The 27,427-nt window shown below is 41.3% G+C and overlaps 1 protein-coding gene across 10 annotated transcripts in view; it reads right to left on the bottom strand.

The window, feature by feature from the left end:
- LOC105497760 (POU class 6 homeobox 2) overlaps positions 1 to 27,427 on the bottom strand; it is a 498,182-nt gene that overhangs the window by 57,184 nt on the left and 413,571 nt on the right. For 9 of the 10 annotated variants that reach the window (XM_011769091.2, XM_071095065.1, XM_011769088.2 and 6 more), the window contains one exon: positions 6,296 to 6,436. The exons of the other annotated variant lie outside the window; for it this stretch is intronic. In XM_011769091.2, the coding sequence (XP_011767393.2) occupies positions 6,296 to 6,436 (141 nt within the window). The remainder of the gene's footprint in view (positions 1 to 6,295; positions 6,437 to 27,427) is intronic. 10 annotated transcript variants of the gene reach the window in all.

Below are 27,427 nucleotides of genomic sequence, written 5' to 3'. Positions count from 1 at the left end.
AGGGTATTATTCTGTACATATTACTTCGTATCTTGCTTCTTCAATTAATATTTTGGAGTAAAAATGCAGAACGTGCATGGAAAGGGTTCATTTTATCACGGTAATCACCGTGAGAATGGGAGAAGAAGGTGCTACAGTTTCAGCTATGTCTGTCATGTTTTCTTTTTTATCTTAAAAATTTTTTTTTAAATTAATTTTTTGTGTGTGGCTGCTTCCCGCCGCTCCTACCCCTCTGTTTCTTTTAAAAATAAGCAAGAAAACTGAAGCTAATATGGAGAAAAAATGTCAATATGCAGGTGGTTAAACAAGAGTGCCTTTTGTATTGTTTTGCAAAAATTATTTTCTATACATTTAACATGTTTCATTGTTTAAAATGAAATAAAGTAATATATGTGAATCTCCCTAAACTCCTGATCAACTGGCTTTGGCAGGATATTTCTAATGAACCTCATTTATTTAGTCACATGGTCAGAATTACACATATTTCTTTTCCACAGGGTTTGAAAATAATTTTACAAATGTGTTCAGCTATGGTTTTGTTAGTTCTTGGCAGATCTAATAACTCCTAGAGTGGGACTCAACACTCACTGAATAAATTCATTATATCTCAATCCTTTGGCTGAGATTTGCATTTACTATAACTTTATTTTCATTTATTTTGTAGTGATTTGCTTTAAAAGATTCTCATGTATTTAAAGGTTGCGCTAATTACTTTCGCAACCCACAGTTCAGGGTCAATTGCTGGGTTTTCGTCCTAAAAGAATAGTCGTGATTTATTAAATGCTTATGACATATATCAGGCACTGTGTCAGGCACTTTTTCTACCACATTTAAACCCACAACAAATATATGTGAGAAGCCTATCATTCCTGTTTTACTGATGAGGAAACAGAGGCCCAGAAAAAAGTTTTATAACGTATCCAAGGTCCACGCAACTAAGAAGTGATAGTGTTTGGGTTCCAATCAAAGCCCATGCTCTTAGCTACTCTCTTGCTCTCTGGAGATGTTATTTATCTTATTACAACTCAGAGCAACATCCCCATCTGAACATCATGTTGCTTCAATTCTAAGATACGTATTTTTAACCATGTTTGAAAGTGATGACATCAGGATGGCCTTCCAGTTGATGCGTACATCCATGATGCTGGTGGTGTTCCTGCCTCTCCATCCAGCCCTCTCTAGCTCAGAGCTTTTGAATAGAATTGAATGGCAATCAATGGTTTTGCGCCATCAAAGGCATATTCTCTAAGTCATAATGCATAGGCTGCTGTTAGAACCATTCGATAGGTTTTCTTTCATCATGGCCTTGTGGTCATTTTAGGAGGCAGCCCCTATCCTACACTGCTCCAGCAAATCCTTCCAAATCTCACCAAACCAACTCTGCTCAGCTGACATACAATAGTATGTACATTCTTGAGTAACCTGACCAGGTAAGTCTCTTTACTTTTCCTTCTTTTTAATACGTTGAAATAGTGATGTTTAGTTGATTTCACCTCCCTGCCTTGACTGGCTTTTTAAGGACCAATGCATTTGACTTTACTTGCTGCCACTTAAGAAAATTTCAGAGTGGCCGAGGACTTAATTTCATCAGGAAACATTCTGAGCTTCAGTTAAAATGTAGAATGCTTTCTTTAGCACCAGTAGAAAATAAAATTTCATTTGCTTTTACTTTGCTGCAATAACGCCAATAAGAAGATATTGCCAGGGGCACCAGGGAAGCCAATTCTATAGCTGAACAAATCGATAGTAAATCTACTTGCCAAATCTTGAACATGCCCACTGAGTGTTAAGAGCACGTATATACACTCACACTTTCCCTCCTCCCTACTGAACTATCCAAGATAAGGGTAAGATTTCCTTAAAATAACTTAATGTCCTACTAAGATTTTCACATTCTCAAACTCCTCACACATATACAGACTTTAGCATGGGTTTTTGTGCACAGTTATGAACTGAAAACACATACCATCTTGATTAATAGGTAGCATTTATTGGGTGATAGCATTATTGAGTGATGATTACATGCCTGATGCCATTCTCAGGACTTTAATCCTAGGACCTGGTGTTATTATTATCTCCATTTTTCAGATGAAGAAATTGAAGCACAGAATAAGGAAACTGCCCAGTCTCACAACTGGTGGATGGCAGTCTGGCTCCAGAACCCTTTCTTTTTGCTTGTACACTGTACTGCCTCTTGCTGCATGTTCAGATGAAATATAGGCTTCCAGAAACTATGAGACAAAACTCTTAACAATGATGATGATGATAATTATGCAATCATTTATTGAGAATACCTGTGTACTCAGGCACTGTGGTAGGCTTTTCCCACACATTATCTCATTTAATCTTCACAACCTAGGAGCTTAGATTTTAGTATCCTTACTTTATAATTGGCAAAACTGAGGCTCAAAGAGCTCAAGTAATTTGCCCAAGGTCACAGAGCCAGTTATGGGCCAACCTGGAATTCAAACAAGTCCACAGCTAGCACCCATTCCATTGCCCACCTGCCACACTTGCATGATTTCCAGATCCAGTAAACAAAGAGAACTAGGATGTTTTTCTCAGCAATGCCATAGTCATGATCAATTTCATGACTACTAATTTCAGGAGGACACATGCTACCTTCCCACCTCAGAGTGAAGTTGGGTATGATATAATTTTAGAGCCTTTAACATCCTTGGGTAAGATATGTACTTTATGATTTTATTCATTTATTTTGGAGACAGGGTCTCACTCTCGCACCCAGGCTGGAGTGCAGTGGCACAATCTTGACTCACTGCAACTTCCGCCTCCCAAGTAGCTGGGACTACAGGTGCCTGCCACCAGACCCAGCTAATTTTTTTTGTATTTTTTTGTAGAGACAGAGTTTTGCCATGTTGTCCAGGCTGGTCTCAAACTCCTGGACTCAAGTGATCCACCTGCCTTGGCCTCCCACAGTGCTGGGATTACAGGCATGAGCCGCCATGCCTGGCCTCTACTCTATGACTTTAGAACGCAGTATTTCTGTTAAAATTTATAACTCTATTGAATAGTGTCTGTTCTTTGAATTAATGACACATGAGTGGGTGGGGTTAGAAAGTTATAAAAACGACTGAAGTTTTTCCTCCTTGTTTGCTCATAATAACTACCGGTTGGGAAAAAAAGGAGCAGGAATAAAATTCTTCAATATATGGAGATTTCCTGTCTCTTTAAATTTACTGATATCCGGTTAATAGAAACAGAGTCAGATGCCAAGATAGGGAAGCAAAACTGCCAAGTCCCAGGTGGGGGAATTTCTTTCTGTTGAGAGTTGAGGGCCAAGAGCCTGAAGTAAGATTCTGGCATGTCTCCTCATGTGAGGTGGGCATCTACCCAGCAGAGGAGGCAGCCTTAGGACTGCTTGCCCTGCAAAAGTGCACCACTGGCATAGGCTGTGGGCCCTGTGAGACACTAAGTAAGTTTCGCGGCTGCCTCATATAGGTTCCATTTGAACGTTAAGAATGAAATCATGGCTTAGGTAGGTTAAGTCATGGCTCCAAGATCATAAAACTAGAAAGAGGTGAAGCCTAAACTCAATCCCAGGTAGGTCTGAATTCAAAGTCTTAACTACTGAATCTTGTCTTTTGTTTCCGGGCAGCCAAAAGAATCTAGCAGGAGGGGAGGATCAGAACATTTCTGATAATAGAACCCCCATCTCACCCCACACCTTCTCAACAGACCTAACCTCACCAAACGATCACTGGAGTAAAACATGCTTTCCACACTTAGGTTTAGATTTTAATGTGATTACTCCTGGGTGAACTTCCAAATGTAAACAGTAGTTGACGTGAAGAACTCAAGTGAAAGAATCTTTAAATGTATTCTGAGTTTTCTCTTTGTACCCTTCCTGGGAAAGCGCTATGGAGATTTTTAAGAAATCGAAAATGGGCTGGGTGGAGTAATCCTACTTTACATGGTATTTTGAGCAAGGCTAATTTTAAGAATCTGGTTTCAATGTATTGCTACCTTTTGTGCCACGTTAACATAAGCCAAAGGAATATGCACACACACAAACAAAAAATAGATAATTTTTGCCTATCTCTTTTGGTGTAATTTGACCATAGGCTGTTCACCCCACTTCACGGGGCCATGCAAGTATCTCTGTGCCAACAGTTGTAGGACATGCACCTTTTCCTGGGAAGATAACCGGATTGATATTCTAAACATAAAAAAAAAAAAAACCCCAAAACAAACAAACAAAACCAACCATATCGCTACAGGAATATGGCCAACTATCCACTGGAAGTTTGAGTATTTTAACTCTTGAACTCTTTCTGCACTAGGTAGAAGACATGACTCCACTGGGCACATGTGTTAAAACTTAAGATTTCATGAGTGGGCATTATTGATTTCTCTGTGAATGTAATTTTTTTTCCACTTTAGGAGGTTTGTGTACCACATCAAATAAACGATCATACCACAGTTTCTAAAGTAAGATATTTTAAAGTCAACTCTTATACAATGTATGCACAGTACCAATCAATCTTCTACTTGTAAGATCATTTTCTAATGGGTACTTATGGGCTGGGAAAGCTATCCCTGGGGTTTGGCAAAGGCCAAAAAAAGCAAAGGTAGTAACTCCAGCCCCCGAGAATATCTAATTGGCAAAGTAATCAGCCCTTAAATGATCAGAAGAATAAAATCCTAATAATTCCTTCTATATAATGGATTTTATGCATCACAAATATTCAAGTGATAGAGAATAGTAGTGTATTTTACTTAGATGTAGGAACACAAAAATCAGAGGAAATATCCGTCGGTGGATATGGTTTCTATCTTGAACCCCTAAAATTTACATCTCAAGGGCCAGTTCCCTGGCCAGAGTGAGGCAGGGTGTCCTATTTCTGGGCACAGCTCTAGGAAGCAGCGAGCTGATGTGAGTATGAGTTATAGATATTAAAACCAACTTTTCCTCCACACCAATACCCCGTCCCTCCAGAAATCTTAATAGGCTTTTGAGAGCCTCCATTTAGAGCCGGCTGCATAAAATGATCCTTTGATGAAAAGGGATTGGAACAAGGGTTAAAGCAGACATTGAAAGGTTACTGTAGAGGGCACAGTGTTCATACAACCCTCCTTTAATATGTGTGGTGTGCACCTGTGATAAGATGATTCATTACATGGGGCCTCTCTTTGACAAGCTCCATCGTTCAGCCCTCGGGGTTCTGATGGGACAATCCTGCACCCGCCCAGGAAATAAAACAAGGTCAGCTTTTTTTCCCTGGGACGTAGACGGAGACGATTTAGCTTATAATGCATCTTTGTTTACTCTTTATGTAAAATAAAAACAGGGTTCAAGACATCGAAATGCCTGCTCTCCACAGAGCAGGCCAAGCCGGGAGGATGCAGACACACTGCTGGGCAAATAAATAAGGCTGGGGAAAAAATCTTTGTGAGAATGCTAGCCCCTTCTCCCTTGGATTTCATGATCATGAACAGTCACGCTGGAAAACCAAGTGTCCTAACCACTGGGTTCTGAGAAAGGCCTTCGGATGGAGGGTACCCTAACATCATCAGTTTCATCTCGTTTGCTTTTTATGCAGGTTTTGGGTTTATTGAGTCGTGTGAAGCTCTTCCAGTATCTTGTATGACCATTACGTGGCACATTAGCAGTGTGAAGGGACGGACCCTATCTCATGACATGAGGAAGGTTTACTGCCCCTGTCATACTGAAGTAAATCAACAAGCATGCCAGAGGTTGCCTGGCTTCCATGGGAATTGGCAGGAGGCCGGGGGCCCATGGAGCTGACTTGCAATTGGCTTCATTCTAACTCACCCCTTTTCTTTGTTGCTTTTATAAGACTTCTGCATCACCTTCCCATACATTCAAAAATTGGCTTTGTTAAGACTAATTTTGATATCTTACAGCAATTATGGAAGGAAACTGATCAGTTTCCCTCATTATCCAAGTTCTTCCCTAAGTGAAAAATAAAAAAAGCAAAACTGGCATTTTATTTTTAAAATGTAACTTTTTTTTTTTTGAAAGAATGCCCCTGTAATGCAAAGTAACTTCTTCATACAACGTCATAACGTGAGTCACGGTACAGAGATAAAAACAAAATAAAACTTTGACAATCTAGAGGTAGGAAAAAAAATCTTGCTTCTAAAATATAGAAACACCTCCCAACCCTTCTCCTATTCTTGACATTGCTAGTAAACATTATTTATTTGCCTCGAATAGATGCGGTTACATATCACTGTCATGCAAAAGAAATTCATTTCCTTTCCGAGTTCAATCTGCCACAAAAATGCACTCTTGTTCCCATCTCCCACTCACCTGTCCTTGTGCATTAGTAACTAGTTGACCTGTGACCCCCTGAAGACTGGAGAGGGCATTGCCAAAGGCCTGTGAGCTTGCTATGGAGCTCATGGCTGCTGCAGCCGCTGCAGCCTGACTTGCTAGTGGATTATTAACCAGCTGCAAAGAGAGAAAAGATCACCGTGAAAACCACCGAGAGGCACAGGCACAGCACACGGACACAACATTGACTCTAGGGAGGTAGTTCTTGCCTCAATTCGCTCATGCAAAGGGGCCTGGAACCCACCGGAGGGGCGTGGCGAACATTCCCCGGAAGCTCTGGGGTAGGGGGATGATGGAAACGAGGCTGGAAGGAAAATGTTGGGCAGCTTGATGGAGCCTGGGTTTAGGGCTAGCCCAGGAGGGAACGAGCCTGAACTTTAGGGGTGAGGTGGGCTGTTAGGACCTTCTTGGGTGGAGAAATGATTTTGCAGAAGCCCTCTAGATTAAATAAAACTCTGAGGAAATATCTGCTTTCCCTGAGGTAACCAGACAGAACAGCGGAGTAAATAGGATAGGGGTTGTGGAAAGAGAGGAATAGATTTTTAGGATTTCTGCGAATGAATTTATCATTTCCATTTGTGGATTGCAGTTTCTTTCAGGGACATCGGGTGAGGCAGGTGTTCCACCCCACTTTCTTGTTTGAGGGGAGAAGGAAACCAAAGCCAGTAGAAATGGGAATCTATGGCCTCTGTGCTCTCAGAGGGTGAGTCTAGGGCTGCGACAATTTTGGGGCTTTACCCTAACCACAGGATTCAAGGCCAATGAGAACGGCTGTTCGATGAATGGTCAGATTGACAACTGCTTGCTGTTGTAGCTGATACATGGTCTTTCCTCAGCCTCTTTCCTGGGACAAGAGTGAAACAGGGAGGAAGAAAGAGAGAGGGGGAGAGAGACCTGCCAGGGAGGAGGTTATGGCTGCCAAAATCTGTTTTTCCATGGAGACCAATTCAATATTCTCCTTCCTGCCAATTTTCCACGCCACAGGTTTTCAGGCCTTCTGACCATGAGGCAGAAGTGTGGCTTCAACTAAAATCTGCATTTAGGTTAATGACTAGATATAAATTCAAGAAACATTTAAACTATTTTCACAGTATTGGTTTTGATACATGAATTTCATTTGTATTTATTCTAGGGTGTTATTTTTTTCCCATATAGTTTCTCTCAAGTACAACAATTGTTGTGTTGGAAATAATGCATTTTCCATCACCAGTTCCCACATCCATGAAATTCCTGCATTTTTTTCAGAAACATGCCAAGACTAAGACTTGGTGGAAAAAAATTAATACCATACCTAATTCAAGTCCTGGAAGCTCTTCTAAAAATGCCACTTTTTAAACTTTCCTTTCTTTATTTTCTGTCTCAGTCTCTCTTCTCTCTCTCTTTTCCTTCTTCCCTGTTTCTTTTCTTCAAACCATATTTAATTTCTTAATTTCTTTGGAAATTTGCCTAGAGATTATACTATCTTATGAAGAAGGAAATATTATCAGAGAAAACATCAAAAAGGACAGGAATGTAATAATTATTTTTTCATTAATGTGATATCTTTATCTTATTGGTTTCTTTATTCATTTATAACTACGTTTCACATAACTGTTCTTCAGTAATTCTGCTGACCCAGCTATTTTTTTTTTTTTTAAATGAGAATCCATTTTAAGTTGATTACTTTATGTCTTTTGCCTTTATCTCTCTCCTAAAAGACAATAATGATTTTCTTTTTAAGGAGAAAAAAATTCTCACTCATCAGCCTAAAGAGAAACCCTGTCTTATCCCAGATTACCACCATGGGATTTAAAATTCAGGTTGGTCTTGACTGTGATTTTTGGAGTATGTCTTTATAGGATAGATGGGGTAACAGTATGCATCCAGAAGTAACTTTCCTTGTTTGTAGACTACCTGAAGTGAGAAGATTTCATAATGTGTTCTTTTTTTTTTTTTTAACTTCTGAAGTGAGAAGACTGCATTGGAAACACTGTCTCCAAACTGCTGGTACAGACACTGACCATTGGTACAATATTTTTAGGTCATTTATCAAGTGCCATGTTTACATTTCTTTCGTGCAATACAAGTTGAAATCATAATGAAATTCTTGAGTTTTGGAATATCTCAAAATAAGCTTCTTCCTCCTCAACAAATGATTAAATTATGTTCAATTGGCTCTTAGTGTCGAACATGGATTTGGTCCATGGATTTTGGGTGAACAATTTAAATATCTATATACAGACTGCTCTCTGAAGAAGATGGGCAATTATTTATATTTAATGAAAAGAAAATATTTTTATTAACTGCAAGACATTTCCCTAACATCTATGTTGATCAAAAATTCATATAGGAAATTATAGAATTATTCTCTGGATACAAAATAGCATAGATTGGGAATTTCCTACATTTAGGACACTAGTGTGTTGTTCAGATATAGTCCCATGCAATTTGCTGCATATTCAGGTATTGCATAAATATAAACAATTATGCTGAATGCGAAACAAAGTCTCTACTTAAAAGTGAGCTTCTGAGCTTTTGTGTTTTGGGGTCAGAAATGGGTATACTTCAACTGCTTTGGACTGCTGCCTTGGCTTATTTTTAATGTTTATTTCCTCTGTATTCTGGTCCTAGCTTAAAATCTAATTTGGTCCTCTTTTTGCTGCCCTTCCCTCTTAATAAAGCAAATGCCAACTCAAATGACTCTTTTACTTCCTACCCGACATTCCGGTAGGTCTTTGTGGAAGTTGTCTGAGCTCTGGGGAGATGCCTTGCTGTCCTTGTAGAACTAGAGCTAGAACCACAGTCACGGAGTGTGGTGTGCACAGACAGTGGGTGCAAGCCAATCTATAAGCTGACAGCATTCCAGGAGGACCCCTGGTGGTGTTGATGGATGCAACTTTATACCTACATATCTTTTGGCTTCTCTGTCTGTGACTGCCAAGGCAGGGATGTACTATGCATTAAAATATGAGGCAGGGAAGTGGAGGCGGTGGTCAGGAAGCCACACGTGTTCTTCTCATCACCTCGGGTCATGTCACTCTGTATTGTCCCCAGTCATATCATGTTAGCACTGCTCCTATCAATATTTCTTGATTGGAGACTCCGGGTAGATTTGGACAGAGGGGAACTCAGGCACAATAAATGCACATAATGAGCATGTTATCGTTCCGGGACCAACGGGATATTTTGAAGCTGCTGCCAAGTTTATGCCTTCAGATCTTTCATTGCCAATGTACCTAACCAGCAAAGGATGGCCCAAATGAAGTCTGACTATAATACATGGTCTTGTTTTCAACAGACCAGCTTAAAAGACATGATGAATTCTGGTGGGTGCTTGTTGATGAATGTGGAAGCTTTCTAAAGGAAGGATTTGCAGAGGGCTAAAGTTCTTATGTTATATACAAATGGATTTTGGGCCTTGAATACATCAAGTTCTACTTCTGGAGTCTAAAAACCCACTAAGAGAAACATTGATATCTTAAAGACAGTTTTCTCCTCCCTGGAATTTTAGAGAATACAATGACAGAATAATTTTTTAAAGTAGTTTTATGCCAGTGAGGAAGGGCTCCAAGCCTCACATTCCCCTGCTCACCCATTAATGCAGGTGAGGGCATCAGCTCTGAAAACAGACTGCCTTGGTCTGTCACTTTAAGTAAACCACACTTCATTTTCTTATGGGTAAAATGGGTATAAAAAGAATATCACACACAGGGTTAGAACGGGAATTAAATGCGATAATGCATTCAAAATTTTAGAATACCTAGCATACATTATTTTCTTAATAAATGCTAGCTAATATTCTGATGGTTTTTACTGTGCATGAAGATTTTGAATTAATCAACTTAGAATTAGAACTCACCTCCATAAATATCTTTTTTCTTTGGAAATAATATGAACAAGGGTAATTATTCCCTATTTTTAGGGCAATTTTATTTTACTTTTTTTTCTTATAAAAAAAGATCAGCTTGAAGAATGTGTGAAAGTATTTTAGAGTAGAGAGCATAAGTAAAAAGTACTTAAGACAGGGCTTCATCTGCCAGTCTTGGGCCTGTCCTATTTGATGGAATTAGCTCATCTATAGAGAAAGTAGTGCTTAGAGTCTGAAGTCAGGGTCAGTGGGTGACAGCAAGAGAAGACATTACCTTATTTGTAGTATGTTTTCCTCATCCTTATTTTGCAATATTCATTAGGTTTCCATAAGGGCACCCATTTTGGAGTTTAATTCCTGCCTCATGTCAAAATATTGTCAATGAGTCCATCTCACAGTTGCTGATTTGATAGTGAGGGAATGCAGGAAAAAGATTTGCAAAAAAAAAAAAAATTCTTTTAGGATTTACAGTGATTTATTTCTATGTTTCATATCAATATGGATATTTGGTGCTCATCTCATAATGAGAATAAATCCATATTTCCAAATCTGTATACTTTGTGTATCTCCTTGCTGCTTGTGTACACTAAATGGTGATGAGAAAAAAAAGCTTTGATAAAGTCTCCCCAAGGAGCCCCCTTAAATGATGTCATATAGATGTCACCATAGATAATATCACATGATGGAAGAAGGTTTTTCTCTAAGTCATGTCCCATATTCTCTTTCTCTGAAAGATGCATAGTTTGCATCCTGGAAAGAATTCAGTTCCCTTAAATCTGAACATTAGTAGTAATAATATGTTTCATGCAAATGGGCTGATTATATAATTCTATTATTATAAATCTCATTTACAAAAATATGGCAGCATGATGAGGCAATTTAGCTATGGTATTATATTCCTATGTTTATGTCTCCATTCTAAGAGGAACTTATGAATGCAGCTGCCTCAAAACCTTTCTTTGGAGCATAATTGTCCATGATCTATAGTTCTATCATTCTCCTCATGAGCTATGTGGATTTTATAGAGTATGGATTTTGGAGCAGCTCTTTTTTGCTACTAACTTTTCAATTTAGAACCCTGGAACTGTGGTGCCATTTGTTTTCAAATGAGGATATTCATAAATGCATTTATCACTATTCATTCCTCATTTAAGGTTTGAAATGACTTGGCAGTGGCTGCCTAGAAACAGCAGGAAAAATGCAGCTTTTGAGTTCATTTACATACATTAGGACCTCGACTTTTCCTGTATGTATGAAAAAGTGTCTCTTGATTCCTTGGGATTCTTCTAACCAAATCAGTACTTCCACATCTTACCCTCAAGGCTTCTCTTAAAAGGTCAAGAAATTAGCAGTAGACAAATATTGGAAGAGTGGCCCTATGTATCGCAACAATGTACTTGATGTGTGTTTTATCCTACTAAATGTTTCTCCCGGGTCTCATCATTATTGTTGTGTTATAGCAATACTCTCACAACAGTTAAAAAACCAGTTTTGTGAGTTCCAGCATTGAGCCAGGATTTGCTGCTCGCTGTCTGCTCACCCTTCCCTGTAGTGGTGGCAATGTGCTAGATGCTGACCTGCCCACTCTCTGCCAACCGACTGGAGGTCTCCATTGACCACTGCTGACAGATCTCTTGGGCTGGGGTGCTTGAGATTGAGAGATGCCTCTGAGGCACTGCAATATCCTAAAAGACCTTTTGAGACAGCCAGATGGAAAGGGGTCCCCAGAGAAACTCCAACCAGCCTGCGTGCTGGGAAGAATGTGCACTGGGGTGGAGCCACAGCAATCCACTCTGTCCGCAGCAGGGTGGAGCCTGGCCCCTCCTCTTCCTGGGTGGAAGCTGGGATTTAATCAGGAAGTGCACCAGCAGGGACTCTGGCTTTGCAGAGAGTCCCTATTTCTCTTTTTTTCCTCCTTTTTGCCCAATAAATCCTGTTTTTCTCACCCTTCAAACTGTCTGTGGGCCTAATTTTTCATGGCTGTGTGACAAGGACCCCATCTTTAGCTGAACTAAGGAGATAGTCCTACAACACTTTGACTCACCAATGTAAAATCCCATGATTTTGGTATAGTTTCAGAATCAATTATATTTTGTTTTTATTTAATGGTGAAATTGGAAGTATAGTAACTTCCTATGAGTACTCCAATATACAGCCATAATGGCTAACAGAGGAATTTTTAAGGTAACCTAAGGTTTTTGGTCAGGTTTCCCAGAAACAGAAAAATGAAGGGAGGAAACCTGACCCAGCATGAGGCTCTGTAGTGTTTGTAGGATCTCAGCGTTGTCCTATCCTATAGGAAGGAAGCTGGGCTGTCATACCCTATACTGTCAGTCCTTGGTTAACAGCCCATGGGGTGAAGATGAGGGTTGGCAATGCCCAGGCACTGCTGGCCCTTTGCTCTTAGGGTCAAATGGATCCTGGACCCCAAGGAAGTCCTTGGAAGAAGGGCTTCAGATGCAGGTCATTGAAAGCCCAAGGTGTGGGGGCAACTCATGGAAAAAGAGGGATTCCAGGGAATCTGGGTGGAATATATCATTTTGTGACATAATAAGAAATATGTATTTTGTCTTCATCCTTGGTTCCTGACATAGAACTCCTAAACCCTTGGAATTTCTGAGTAATAGGGGTAAGAAAAACATCTTTTGTTATTCTTAATAAGCCCTCTTTCAGCCACATCCAAATTTATGCTAATGAGGCGGCTCTAGGAGAAGTCCACCTGGCTGGTAGTCAAACCCTGTGACTCCCGGGATAGAACTTGCAGCCCCACTCCCGACTGAAGGAGAGGGAAGAGAGGCTGGGGACTGAGCTAATCACCAGTGGCCAATGATTTCAGCAATCATGCCTTCATAATGGAACCCTACACAACAGATTTGGAGAGTTCCTGGTTGGTGAAGGTGTCCATGGGCTGGGAGGGTGGTACACCCCAAACTCCCTGGTGACAGAAGCTCCTGCACTCTGGACCTCATGAGACCTTTCTTTTCTTTTTCTTTTTCTTTTTTTTTTTTTTTTAACATTCCTGAGACAGGGTCTCCCTTTGTTGCCCAGGCTGGAGTACTGTGGTCCAATCATAATTCACTGTGGCCTCGAACTCTGGGGCTGAAGCCATCCTCCTACCTCAACCTCCTGAGTATGTGGGACTATAGGTTCATGCCACCACTCCTGGCTTTTTCTGATTTTGTAGCCATAGGGTCTTGCTACATTGCCCAGTCTGGTCTCAAACTCCTGGTCTCCAGTGATCCTCCTGTCTCAGCCTTCCAAATCGCTGGGATTATAGGTGTGAGCCACTGGGCCCAACCCAGGCCTTGCTTTATGTGTCTCTTCATTTGATTGCTCATTTGTATCCTTTATTATAAACTCATAATCATGTTTCCCTGTATTCTGTGACCCATTATAGCAACTTATTGTGCATGAGGAGGGAATGGTGGGACTCTCCAATTTGTAGCCAAGTTGGACAGAAGTGTGGGTAACCTGGGGCTCGCTACTTGCAACTGGCAGCTGAAGTTGGGTCAGTCTTGTAGGACCGAGCATTTATTCTGTACCCATTATGTTTTGGGCATTGTGTGAGGGGATACAGTGCGAATGACAGACTGACATGTTCTCCACCCTCACAGGGAGTATAGTTAACAGGGAAAAAAGATTTGGGTGGGAAGAGGAGGGAAGCAGGAAAAAATAAGCTGGCCAGGAAGCAGTATCCAGACCTGGAGGGGGTGGCAGTCTGGGGTTAGGGGTCAGTGGGAGAAGGGGTGGTGGTTGAGAGAGATCTGGAAGAGGCAGCTCAGAGTTGCTCAGAAATGCGTCCTGCAATTAATGCTCCATTCTACCTTGAAAGTGGAAGCAGCACAGTGAAACGATTAAGAACTTGAAATATGGAACCAGATTGCCTCGGTTCAAATTCTGGGGCTGCCAGTAGTTAGCTGCACATCTCTGCGTCTGTTTCTTTAGCTGTAGTAAAATGGGAATTACAATAGTGGTAATGACATTGTAGGGTTGTTGTGAAGAATATATGAGTTAATATAGGCAAAATGCTACAAGAGCTCCTGCCATATAATTAGCCCCATATAAGTTTTGCTGTAATAATTGCATTCCTTCTAGGAACTTCTGGTCATACTGCTGTTTTAGGATTGAGTCCCCTCTCCTCCTCATTCCCTCTAGGATAGTCCGACTGGCCTTTTTGCAGATCCTCAACTACCTCAGCTGTTTGCTTTGCTGTTTCCACCAGTGGAACTATTTTTTCCCATTCTCCCAGATCACCTCCTTAGAGCCACCTTCCTTGACTACTTTATCTACATAGCATTCCCTTTCTTTTCGAGATTCACACCAAAAGATTTATAAGCAAAAGATATGATGTCTAGGATTTGCTTCAAAATAGTCCACAGTGGGAGAGTGGGTGGAGATATGGAAGACAGGTCTTGGTTTGATCATTGTAGGAACTGGATAGTGGATCTATATGGCTCATTAGACTTTTTTTTTTTTTTTACTTTTATATATGCTCACAATTTTCCATAATAAAAAGTTTTTAAGGAACCCTTCAATTCTCCATCTTGTCTTGTTTATTTCACACCTTATTAGAGTCTGATATTACATTATTCACTTATTTGTTTATCCTCTTTCTCCCTCTCTCTAGAAGTGCATTTTGGTTCACTGCTATATCTTTGAATCTTTCAACAGTGCCAGGCGTCCAGTAGGCCCTCAATAAATGTTTATCGAGTGAAGGAGGGAGTTGAAAATATCTGTATCTGACTGAGAACTTGGTGGGAGTTTGACTCTTTAATATTTACAGAAAAGAGAAGAAATTTTACAGCCAAACTTATCTGAATGTTTCTTTTTAAAAATATATGCTTCAACATGCTGAAACCCTATCTCTACTAAAATATGAAAGAAATTAGCTGGGCATGGTGGCACGCGCCTGTAATCCCAGCTACTTGGGAGGCTGAGGCAGAAGAATTGCTTGAACCTGGGAGGCAGAGGTTGCAGTGAGCCAAGATTGCACCACTGCGCTCCAGCCTGGGTGACAGAGCAAGACTCCGTCTCTACTATGTATATATATATATATGCTTTACAGGCTACGTGCAGTGGCTCATGCCTGTGGATCAGGTGGGTGGATCACCTGAGTTCAGGAGTTCAAGACCAGCCTGGGCAACATGGTGAAACCCCATTTCTACTAAAAATACAAAATTTAGCTGGGCGTGGTGGCGTGTGCCTGTAATCCCAGCTACTCGGGAGCCTGCGGCAGGAAAACTGCTTGAGCCTGGGAAGCGGAGGTTGCAGTGAGTCGAGACTGAGCCATTGCACTCCAGCCTGGTGACAAAGCGAGACTCTTTCTCCAAAATATGTATATATTTGTCTATATATATATATATGTATAAAATATATATATATGCATTACAATCTCTCATACCACATTGAACCAACTGGCCAGAGCCTCACACATCTGGTGACTCAGTCCTGAGAGCTCCTGTGTAACCCCCGTGCGCCAATTTGTCACGTGAGTTAGCACCAACAAATGCAGCCTTCCTCTTAGCTGCGCAGGCAGAGTCCTGAAAGGTCAAAATTGGCACTGAGCAGTCTTTCATACTAGTTGGGAATATTCCAGGATGTAAAACTCAACTCAGCAGCCAAAGGTGAAAACCCAGCTCTTCTCTGGACATTTTGGACCAAGAAATTGCATCACAGATGTCCCTAGAAATTCTATGCCTGGAATTGGGTGGAGCTGGGCTGGGCTGAGGGTTTAATCTCTTAGTCTGAGGTTATTTGGGAGCTGAAGGATAAAGTGGCAGTGAACAAGGCTTTTTTTTTTTTTTTTTTTTTAATCATTGGTTATGGTGGTGGAGACAGAGTCCAGCTATGGAGCCTACATCTCCCCAACCCTGCGTCATGAACTAAGCCAAAGCCCCATAGACAGCAGCATGGGCTTAAGTTGAAGGGGCCGCCTTCCCCAGATAATGATGGATTCTATGTGCCCTCGGGCACAAGCACTGCTGCTTTGAGGCCAGGCACTGGAAAGTGAGATCGGTTAAGGAGGTGGGATTTCTGGGGGTGTCAGGCCACTTGGGCACTGAGATGGTCTGTGGCTCGTGGAGGTCACTGGATGCAGAGTGATAAGTGAGGCTCTACTCAGATGGCTTCACAAAGCCTGGACATCATTGCAGGAGGACAGAGGGGACTCTCTATGAGCACTTGTGGACGTGCTGAAGAGTTGCTCTGGAAGTATGCTGGAGAGAGAGCTAGAGCTTACATGGGGCCCAGGTCCAAGTTACGTGGAGTAATTGATGAGCCCTGCACCTCGGGAGCTTGGAAGCACTTGAGGGAGGGGAAGGAAATAAATGAGTCTGGCTGACACACAGTGATCTGGTGGCAAACTCTTAGAAAGCTCTCCAGAGGGATGCATTTCTTTTTATTTTTAAATTTACTGACAAAATAGTCAAGCCCAGAGTTGAGGGGAAAAACTAGCTTTTAACTTAACCCAATACATTGATTTGATTTTGAAGTAGAGAGGTCAGCATTATGGAAACACACCAACTCTAAATCAGATTTTATCCAAGTTATATGTAGACAAATACTGTATTACTACAAGCCAACACATCTCATTTCCTTTTCAGTCTAGTCCTCCATTTAATAACCTGAAAAATCTATGTTTTTATTGAGTTTCATGCTATTTTCTTACTTACATACAATAGTGCTACTCTTACCAATTGCCTATTGTCATGGCACATTAGTTAGGTGAATTTGTTGATATTTCAAATTTACTCTTTCTGTTTTTTTTTATTTTTATTTTTTTATATTCTATCATCCAGTTAAACAAGTGATTGGGGGCACTCTTCTGATGAAAGTTTTTTAAGAAATAAATTTTGCCACAGCATAGCAGTGGGTGTTGCTCTAGTTTCTAGCTACAGAAAAGCACAACACATTCTTTAGCCACCTGTGTCTAATTTACTTTAGTTCCTAACACTTGCTGAGTTCTTACAAGGGACAATAGGTGCTATTGAGTGCAGAAGAAAACCAGAAAGGATGAGGGGCTCCAAGAAAGCCGAGACACAGGTTCCGTCTTTCTGGAGCTTCAGCACAGTGTTGTTTATCAGATATTTCCTAATAACTAAGGTGCAGGCTCTGTGCCAGGCCCCAGGGACACAGAGATGGACAAGACAAGAGCCTCATGCCTTGAGGCACTGCCCGTAGAGTCACCCTACGTAGCCAATGCTTTAAGATAAGGGCAGAGGGAGTCCAGACAAGGGATCCTCATCAGGTTGTGGGGAATGTGGGAGATTCCTTGGGGAGGACAGTTTTGGAACTGAGTCTTAAAGGACGGCTCAGAGTTGATTGTGAGGGCGGTGAGAAGGTGAGAGGAAAAGTCTTCTCACTCACTAGGAATAGCATTGTCAAAGGTGTGGTGTTGAGAAACAGGATTTTGTGTATAGGGAGCTGCTAGTTTGGCACTTCTGATATTTTGGGGAACATGAAGTAGGAGGAGGAGAGCAGCAGATTATGGGGCAAGGCACGTGCTTGTAGAGGGAGGACCTTGTATATGATTTTATGGACTTGTCCTTTTTGTTCATAGGCAATGATGGAGGGACATAATCAGATGTGAACTTTAGAATAATCACCTTGGAGACTGAGTTGGATTGGGTGAAGATGGGCCAGACTAGAGGCAGAGGAGAACAGGAGGTAGCTGGGAGCAATAGGGCAGTCCGAGGGAGGGAGTGCAGCTGGGGGTAACTGCACACAGAAGCACGGTCTGGTTGACCACTCATTCATTCATCAAACATAGCATCGACTGTTTATCAGGTATGGTGGTGTAGTCTCTCCCTGCAAGCTTCTAGAGTATCGGAGAGACAGATACGTAGACAGACGAGAGCCAATGGGTACAAGCCAGTGTAGGAATATGCTAAGTGAACTGTGAACATATTGGGGAACTGGCTAGCTCAGTGGGGGAAAGAGGAAGGGTGTCACGGAAGCTTCACAAAATAACTGATAGGAGCTCAATCCTGGATAAATCACAGATCAACTGAGCAGATGGGAAAGACACACAGTTGGAATAGAAGAAAGAATAATTATGGGATTATGGGATGTCAGAAAGCTGGCTATGCTCTGAATGTCCACAGCACACCTAAGACAGGAGATGGAGCTAGGAACCTTCTGAGATGGGCTTTGAAGAAGTGGGAGAAGGAAAATAGGCAGTCCATGTGTGAGTGGTGTGCTTGAGTTCATACGGCATAGAGTGCCCACAGAGTGTTTCCCATGCAGGCTGTTTTATGAAAACACCTCAATATTCACACCCTCATGCAACATTAAAGAGCTAGCCTTAACAGCTTTGCAGCCCAGGAAACAATACCAACTGGTAGTCATCAAGTTATCAAATAATTTCATTTATTTTATATAAAGGGAATGCTAAACTGCTGACTGACCGAAAATTAATAATTGAACGTTGAATAATAAAACCAAAGCCATCATCTTTAAAAATACAGTGTTGTCTGTTACAAAAAACTACATAGATGGATGATGAAGAACCCCCATGGCTGGGTGCATGTGTTAAGACTGAGCTGTGATTTTATAAAGCATAATGTTAAAAATTAATTAGAAGTGCTGTACTAGTTTATCATGAGACCTCAGGTTCCTGAGAATCTGCGCAGCATAGCTGGACGTCTTTTATTTATTTGGGGACTAAGTACTGGAGCATTCTGACGTATTTTACTCCAGAATATATGTCTTTTCTACAGATTCTATTTTTACCACTGAAACTCAAGAAACTGTTCTTAAGTCTAGCTAATTCAATTAATTACTTTCCAGCTAATTCAATTAATTACTTTTTTTTTTTTTTTTTTTTGAGACGGAGTCTCGCTCTGTCGCCCAGCCCAGGCTGGAGTGCAGTGGCGCGATCTCGGCTCACTGCAAGCTCCGCCTCCCGGGTTCACGCCATTCTCCTGCCTCAGCCTCCCGAGTAGCTGGGACTACAGGCGCCCACAACCGCGCCCGGCTAATTTTTTGTAATTTTTAGTAGAGACAGGGTTTCACCGTGGTCTCGATCTCCTGACCTTGTGATCCGCCCGCCTCGGCCTCCCAAAGTGCTGGGATTACAGGCGTGAGCCACCGCGCCCGGCCTCAATTAATTACTTATAAAGAACAAAACATATGCCTCCTCTTCCTTCCATCCCAATAACCTCATTGGTTATTAAAATATGCTTGTAACAAATGTTATGCATAATATCTTCTTTTTATCAGTCCATGGGCAAATGGGGAGCCTTGTTAAGCTGTTACTGAATTTTATTATTATGTATAATGGCTTGCTTGCCTCATAAAAAGTATCCACTGAACAGCTGTTGTAGAAGGAAGTTAGCCAGAGATATGCTAGCCATCCCACAAAAAACACTACATTTGGGCCATACAATGTATATTTCTGGGGGCCAGTAGAAACGAAGCCATTGGTTGTTGGTCTGCTGCTGAACCTTAGACCATCTACCCTCTTGAGTTCATGATAAGGGTCAGATATATCACTTTAACTATAGGGAGAAGAAAATGCCATTTCTGGTCATGTCACATCTGTCTGAAGTGGGTGTCTGTAAGCAGCCCTGGGTTCACATCCATGAAGGTTTCTTGGATGGTAAAGAGCCCAGAGGGTACTTTTGGCAGATGATTCGAAAAGCAGCTGAACATTCCAGGAGCACCTGCCACACCTGTGCCAAAGGTGCTGCAGCATTAAGTGTCCAAAAGAGAACTATGCCGTCAGGAAAAACAAATGGTCCAAATTATTAGAGAAAATACGACTGTGTAGAAGTGGGAAGATAAGTACATGAAACGGAAAGCAGAAAACATGACTAGAATGCTCAGAGGTAAATAAAACCCTTCTCTGCTCACAAAATATATTGGTTATAGTTTGTTCTAAACACATTAAGCTAACAGTAGGAACCACTACCTGTAGAAGCCGTAAGCCAAGAAAATATAAAAAGTTGTTGTATAGATTGTTTGGGAAGTTCCCATTAATAAAACCGAACATAGGTTAAAAAACATAAAGCTTAATCTCACCAAGAGCAAAAGCAAGGCTGTGTGGGAATTTTCCACATTTAGGAAGAAGAGAGCAGGGAATCACTGATGGAAGAAACCGCTCTCCCCCATCAGCAAAGAGAAAAATATTTTTAAAAATGCTTTGGCAATCCTGTAACTATTGAGAAATGATTGGCTGTGCATTTATGGGCAGAAACTAGGTAACTGGTAGTGCAGAAGGGAATGTAAAATGGCTCAAAGTCTGGGCACCTGAGCTCTCTTCCTGCATCAGCAGCTCCCTGGTCATGCCATCCTGCCCTGCCTGAGTCTCCACGTTCCTGTCTGTAAAATGAGAAGGTTGCACTACATCTGTGGTTCTCCAAAGTAGTCCCCGACAGTAATGAAGCCACAGCAGTTTTAGGGATGTGTGTTAAAGACTTAGCCTTCCCTGACGAAAACCTCTGATACACACTGAGGTCCACCCATCAATCATCCCTTGTGTTGCTCCAAGGACAGGAGAAAGCCAGATTTGCTCCCTCCTTCCAGAGTTCTGTGAGGTGTTTGGTCTAAGGCTAGTTCCATGAATGTTCAGCTTCTCCGAAGCAGACCTGGAAGAAAGGGCTTTCTCCCACAGTGGCACTGAGTGTGGTCCTGGAATGAATCACATCAGCCTCATTCCTGAACTGTTGAAAATGCAAATTCTCAGCATCTACCCCTAGACCTGCTGACTCAGAAACTCTGGGGGCTGGAGCAGCAATCTGGTTTTTAATAACTCTTCAGGTGATGCTAATTCATGCTAAAGTCTGAGAAGCCCTGAACCAGATAAGTTTTTAAGCTTCTTCAAATGATAAAAGTCTACGATGATGCTAAAATGGAATAAAATTTGGAACAGTGCTATATTTTTTGAGTCCTGCTCCTACAAGGATTACTAAATAAATGTATTAACTAAATATAATTTTCTAAGTCTGTTTCAGCAAGTGGGAACATATGGCTAGAAATAAATATTTAGTGAGTCAAGGCTTATAGCAAGTTTCTAAAACAACTGGGCTGTTCATTGACTTCTAGGTTGGCTTCCAGCAGCCCACAGACAGCAAGAAGAGGCAGGTGAACACCTCTGGGCTGGGAATGGGACTAGTGGCCTTTCCAACATGATCAGAGCTATCACAGTGTTCTATCCTAGGGAAAACAATGGAACTTTAAATCTATAATAGATTTTTAACAGCAACTAGTTACCTAATGTGAAAAGATAAGTAACTGCAAGTCGACCAGACAAAGACTTTCAAGGATTATTGCAAAGACTTAGAACTGGCACAGCAGTTTTGCCTGTGTACTGAAGAAGAGTACTGCAGAGGGAGAAAGAGGAAGGGTTGGTTGTCGCTTTGCAAGAGAGGGTTGCCATCTCTGTTGACAGAGACACAGCTGCTGGGGACTTTCATCAGGATAACTTTGGTATGAAACTTGGGAATAATTTAGGTTTTGAGGGGATATATTCTTGGGCCTGTATGGTAGAAAGTTTTACCCATACTTTGATTTTTTTTCAGAATAACATGTACACTACTGAGTTCTTATTTTGTATATTACATTTTCCAAAATGAGAGCACATCTTATTATTCATTATGCCTCTATACTTCTCAATTGCCACACTTAAAGCAAAAATAAAGCACAATGGCTCAGTGTGAAAAAAAAGGAGGAAAAGAAAACAACTTTAGGAAGTGATCGTATAATTATTATATAGGAAATATTAAAATAAAATATAGAAATAGAAAATGAAGTAAAAACCCCAACATATTGAACATGTTTACTTTTCTAAGATTTTGGTTTTAAGAACTTGGACAAATTGACCAAGATAGTCATCACAGGTTTCAAGAAAAAAAGCCAGCCGGGCGCGGTGGCTCAAGCCTGTAATCCCAGGCCGAGCGCCTGTACTCCCAGCTACTCGGGAGGCTGAAGCAGGAGAATGGCGTAAACCCGGGAGGTGGGACTCGCAGTGAGCTGAGATTGGGCCACTGCCCTCCAGCCTGGGCGACAGAGTGAGACTCCGTCTCAAAAAAAAAAAAAAAAAAAAAAAAGCCATAAAATAACAAGAAGAAAATGTGATTTTCAAGAATTTACCAAAATAAAATGGACGTTCATAATGCTTTAAGAACATTGTATTTTTTAGCTAGTGGCTATACATGTTAGCAAACAATGATATTTTGGTAGAATGCTTGAGAATTACAGCAATCCTCAGTGTGTGTTTTGTGGGACCCTAGTCTCAGGGTTTGCCCGGAATGAAAGGTCTTGGAATGAAACAGGTTTGGGGAACACTGCATGAAGCATCTACCTCTTGGTGATTTATAAGGCATGTCAGCACGTTGACAGTTCTGAAAGCTGTCCACAGGGGGAAAAAAAAAAAAACCTGCTCAGCTTGTTTAACTTTGCATTACCCAACATTATTTGATGATAGTACCCACTTCTCATGCAACACCACTAACATCCCTTAGAACTTATATTCTATGTTATACACTCTGGGAAAAGCTGGGTCATGTATTACTTTGTTATCCACCAATTTAACGAATGCAAAATGGAAGAAATTTGTAATCCACCTTGGCTTCTCTCATCAACTATAGCTAAAGGAAGGACTTTATCTTCCAAACCTAGATGCTTCTCAAACCGTCTAGGTCTGGAAAACATTCTCTTTGGTGCTTTTGTTAATGTTCATGCAAATTGGTTAAGATAAGATTTATTGATTTAAAAAGAATCATGGAGATGCATGAGCTTTAAGAATTCGCAAACACATCTGCCTTGCCTTACCATTAGGTGACCATCACGGTGATATTTCTGCATTACTACTAAGACAGAGTCTCACTTTGTCGCCCAGGCTGGAGTGTAGTGGTGCTATCTCGGCTCACTGCAGTCTCCACCTCCTGGTTTCAAGCGATTCTTCTGCCTCAGCCTCCCAAGTAGCTGATACTACAGGCACACACCACCATGTGTGTGTGTTTTTCAGTAGAGATGTGTATTTTTAGTAGAGATGGGGTTTCGCCGTGTTGGCCAGGCTGGTCTCGAACTCCTGACTTCAAGTGATCCATCCGCCTCAGCCTCCCAAAGTGCTGGGATTACAGGAGTGAGCCACTGCACTCAGCTATTAAGTGAAATATCACTAAGTGAGCATGATCGGATCTGACGGTGTCTTCACTATCACTACCTACCTGATGTAGCATCTTTTATGTTCCAAAAAAAGAAGAGGTCTGAATGGGATGGAATGCAATGGAAAGGAAGCACATATATTAAACAAAAAACTCTGAAGAGGGAAAAACTATAAAGTGGTTTTCAGCAGTAGGTGGGGATTTGGAGTAGGGACATCTGTGTTCATTCATGTCCATATGTGTCTATTTTAAAGGTCATAGGGTTTGAACTGGATCTGTGGCTGACTTGCCCACTTCTGGCTTGGGAATAATACTTTTCATTATTTTCTATTCATTTGTGCCTTAATATAATTGTTAAACACAGGGGGAAAATGGCCACTAAGAATCTCAACATTAAATAAAACCAAGAAACGCAAATTTTTATATGTATAGGATATTATAGTTAGGAAAAAATACTTTTGTATGAAGGAGCAAATTTACATTTGGTCCTCTATTTTCCTTAGTTTCTGTAACCACAGCTTCTTTTTTAACCTTAGAAATATTGGGGGATAGACTGATTTGCACCTACAGATCAACTGCTATCCTTCACAACTGCAATCAAGGCAAGTTACAACTGTTGGTCTGGTTATATCCAAAGTTTTTCAGAACTGAAAAAGTTTATATCCAGTTTCTGAGAAACTTTGGATATAATCAAAGTACAGTCATTATAAATTATAATAAAATACTACAATTGAAACCCTGGCTCTAAAATAAATCATTTTGATATTTTAGAATTCAACAGTGATAAGATTGTTTTGAAGCATCTCAGAATAAAACTAAAACATGTAGAATTATTGTCCTTAGAAATACATTTATTCAAGACATGATATAGTCATGTTGCTACTGTCTTTTCCCTAAATTTTCACTGATGTGTTTAGAAAAGTAAAATGGCACAGGGGCTTGCTGTATATTTCTGAAAATGAATGACACAACTTGTGTTTCTTATGGCCACTGCTAGTAACACAATGACTAATACAGATACATTTCTCTGTGACAAACATCTTCTTGAAGAGGAGTCAGTAGTCAGTAAACTGATGTGTACAGATATCAAAGTAAAACAATAAAATTATGGTAAGTAAGCCCAAGAAATGTAGAAAAAATTGCATTCCATTTCAAAAACTTTTTGAAACAATCCTATAATTTTCTAAACATTTTTAATGCATTTCTTTCTCATGAACTTTGTCACCTAGTATTCGAATAGCAATCATGCAATACATTATAAAATAGGTTATCTCAAGTAGAAATGGTTTCAAATATAAAATAGAGTTTATGTACTAGCCATTAATTTAACAGAATAGAGAGATGCACTTGACAGCAAAATAAAGACTTTTCTCTCTCTTTTTGATTTTTGTTTTTCTCAGAAGACTAAGTCCAAGAAATTCAATTCACCATTGTGCGAGTCATTCTACAGCCAACTTTTCTTTGTTTGAAAATCATTTTGGTCCAGGTGCAGTGGCTCACGCCTGTAATCCCAGCATTTTGGGAGGCTGAGGTGGGTGGATCGCCTGAGGTCAGGAGTTCAAGATCAGCCTGGCCAACATGGTAAAATCCTGTCTCGACTAAAATTACAAAAATTAGCTGGGAGTGGTGGTAGGCACCTGTAGTCCCAGCTACTCGGGAGGCTGAGGCAGGAGAATCACTTGAACCCAGGAGGCAAAGGTTGCAGTGAGCTGAGATTGTGTCACTGCACTCCAGCCTGGACAACAGAGTGAGACTCTGTCTCAGAAAAAAAAAAAAAAAAAAAAAAAGAAAGAAAGAGAGAAAGAAAATCATTTTGATAATCAAACAAGGATATCAACAGGACATTCAAACAATGGAAGCAAGGAGATGATTTTGATTGATGGGGACTGTGATGATGCCTACTGAAGTTCCCTTCTCTGTTCCTGGGCTGGTGAAGTTTTCCATGTGAGCACTGTCGCAGGATGGTGAGACACTGGACCATGAAAACAGACACATGGTCAATTCTGCTTTCACCAAAAAAACTCTCCATTCTCGGCCAGGCGCGGTGGCTCAAGCCTGTAATCCCAGCACTTTGGGAGGCCGAGACGGGCGGATCACGAGGTCAGGAGATCGAGACCATCCTGGCTAACATGGTGAAACCCCGTCTCCACTAAAAAATACAAAAAACTAGCCGGGCGCGGTTGCGGGCGCCTGTAGTCCCGGCTACTCAGGAGGCTGAGGCAGGAGAATGGCGTAGACCCGGGAGGTGGAGCTTGCAGTGAGCTGAGATCCAGCCACTGCACTCCAGCCTGGGCGACAGAGCGAGACTCCGTCTCAAAAACAAAAACAAAAACACAAACAAAACTCTCCATTCTCTTTTTGTAAATATTGAAAAACATTTACTCTGCTCTTTCTTTGAAAGGTCATAACCTGAAGATTTATAATTTCCTAGAAATAACTGATCCTGGGGTCCCTTTATTTTTATTTTATAATTAAAGGATATGAAGTGGCCTTGTTGATGGATTGGATGACTGCTCGAGGCAGGAGGTCTGGCTTTCCCTCCACAAACTAGGAGCAGCCTCAGGAATCACATGAACATGTTAGATGTGCACTTTTCAAGGCCATGGCTGGATCTTAGATTCGTTCTGTGACTTTACCTGAGGCTCAGTCCTGACAGCCAATGGACTCCATCAGTGATTGATTAAAACATGATGTTCGACGACTACCAAGACAGCAGCTCGAGAGCATCTGTAGCAAATGAAAACAACTGCTTTCGGCAGAAATTGTCCTGTATCCAAATAGACAAAGCTGAGTAACTGTATGTGGATGGTTACATCAGTTCGGCTGTGTGGAGCCAGGAGCCACCGTATTGTGGAGGTTCATGTGGATGGAATGTGCCCCCTGATGTACTAACTTGATCCTGACATTCCAATGCAATCCCCTATTCTCTAAAGGGAAAAACTAGTGTATTTGTTAGAGACGTAACGGAACTGTAGAGAGTACATTCAATCAGCTATGTAAACTGTGAAACAAATGTCAGGTTTCCCTGAGTTCTGCCATGTGGTCTGAAAAAGAAGAGTCTGAATGGGATGGATTGCAATGGAAAGGAAGCACATGTATGAGACAAAAATACGCTTAGGAGAGGAAAACTATAAAATGGTTCTTAGTACTGGTAGGTGGGGATTTGGAACAGGGCCATGTGTGTTCATGTGTGTCCATATGTGTCTATTTCAAAGATGGCACGATGGAAAATAAACTAAAGATTGTGTATGTCTTGTCATGGAGACAACCACTGTGGAGAGACAAGCAGAACCATCCAGTGGGTGACCCTGGGTTCCTGGGGATGAGCTGGTTGGGTCCAGTGTCTTCCTGTCTCCCAGCACAGGGCACCCCATGGCAGCTCAACCCACCACAGGGTCCCCTGCTGCAATGGCCCTGGGCAGCTAGTGTTTCCAGCTGAGATGCAACTTCTCTGAGCAGTTGCTGTTCCAGCTTAGACTGTTTCAGCCCCACTTTCAGGGCTGATGTCATGATCCCAATACAAGGGAAGCTGCAGAGGGGAGCACGGCATTGACTATTACCATCATCTCCTAACTGGCTTGCCGGCTGTGTATTTAAAGATGTTTTTGTGTGTGTGTTGAAGACAGACTGGAAGGTAACCACCTATCTAGGGATTTATACACAGGATAAGTGTGCTAATAATTGTATGCTACTGCTATTTGATCCAACTTCTTCTTGCTCTTTTTTGCATTATTTTCAGAAAATCAAAGAAGAAATTATAAATAAAATAAAGTGGGACTCTAGCTCAACTGTGGCCTAATATTATGGAGATAAGGTGACCTTTCCCATCATAGTCCAGTCCCTGTGCTGTTGCCAGAGCAGCCATCCTGAAACATTTGCTGAGATCCCCCTCCTGTTAAAAATCTTTGCTGGTTCTCCCTTGGCCTCAGAGGAGCAACTCACCTCTCATCTCCCTGTGACTGCCCTAAATGTACAATTCTAACCTCATCTTCACTCTGCACCAAGTGTGAGGGAGCTATAATAGAAACGGTGGAGCTCTGGAGTCATATTGTCTGGGTTCTAAAGGAGGCTCTGCCACCCTGTTACCTAGATAGAGTTCCAGGTGTATTTACCCAGAAGCAGACTCTGTGAGTTTAGTGTGTAGGATGCTAATGA

The sequence above is a fragment of the Macaca nemestrina genome, chromosome 4 (genome assembly GCF_043159975.1).
Source record: "Macaca nemestrina isolate mMacNem1 chromosome 4, mMacNem.hap1, whole genome shotgun sequence".
In the NCBI taxonomy this organism is placed as follows: Eukaryota; Metazoa; Chordata; class Mammalia; order Primates; family Cercopithecidae; genus Macaca; species Macaca nemestrina.
This window is presented reverse-complemented; position numbering and strand designations above follow the sequence as displayed.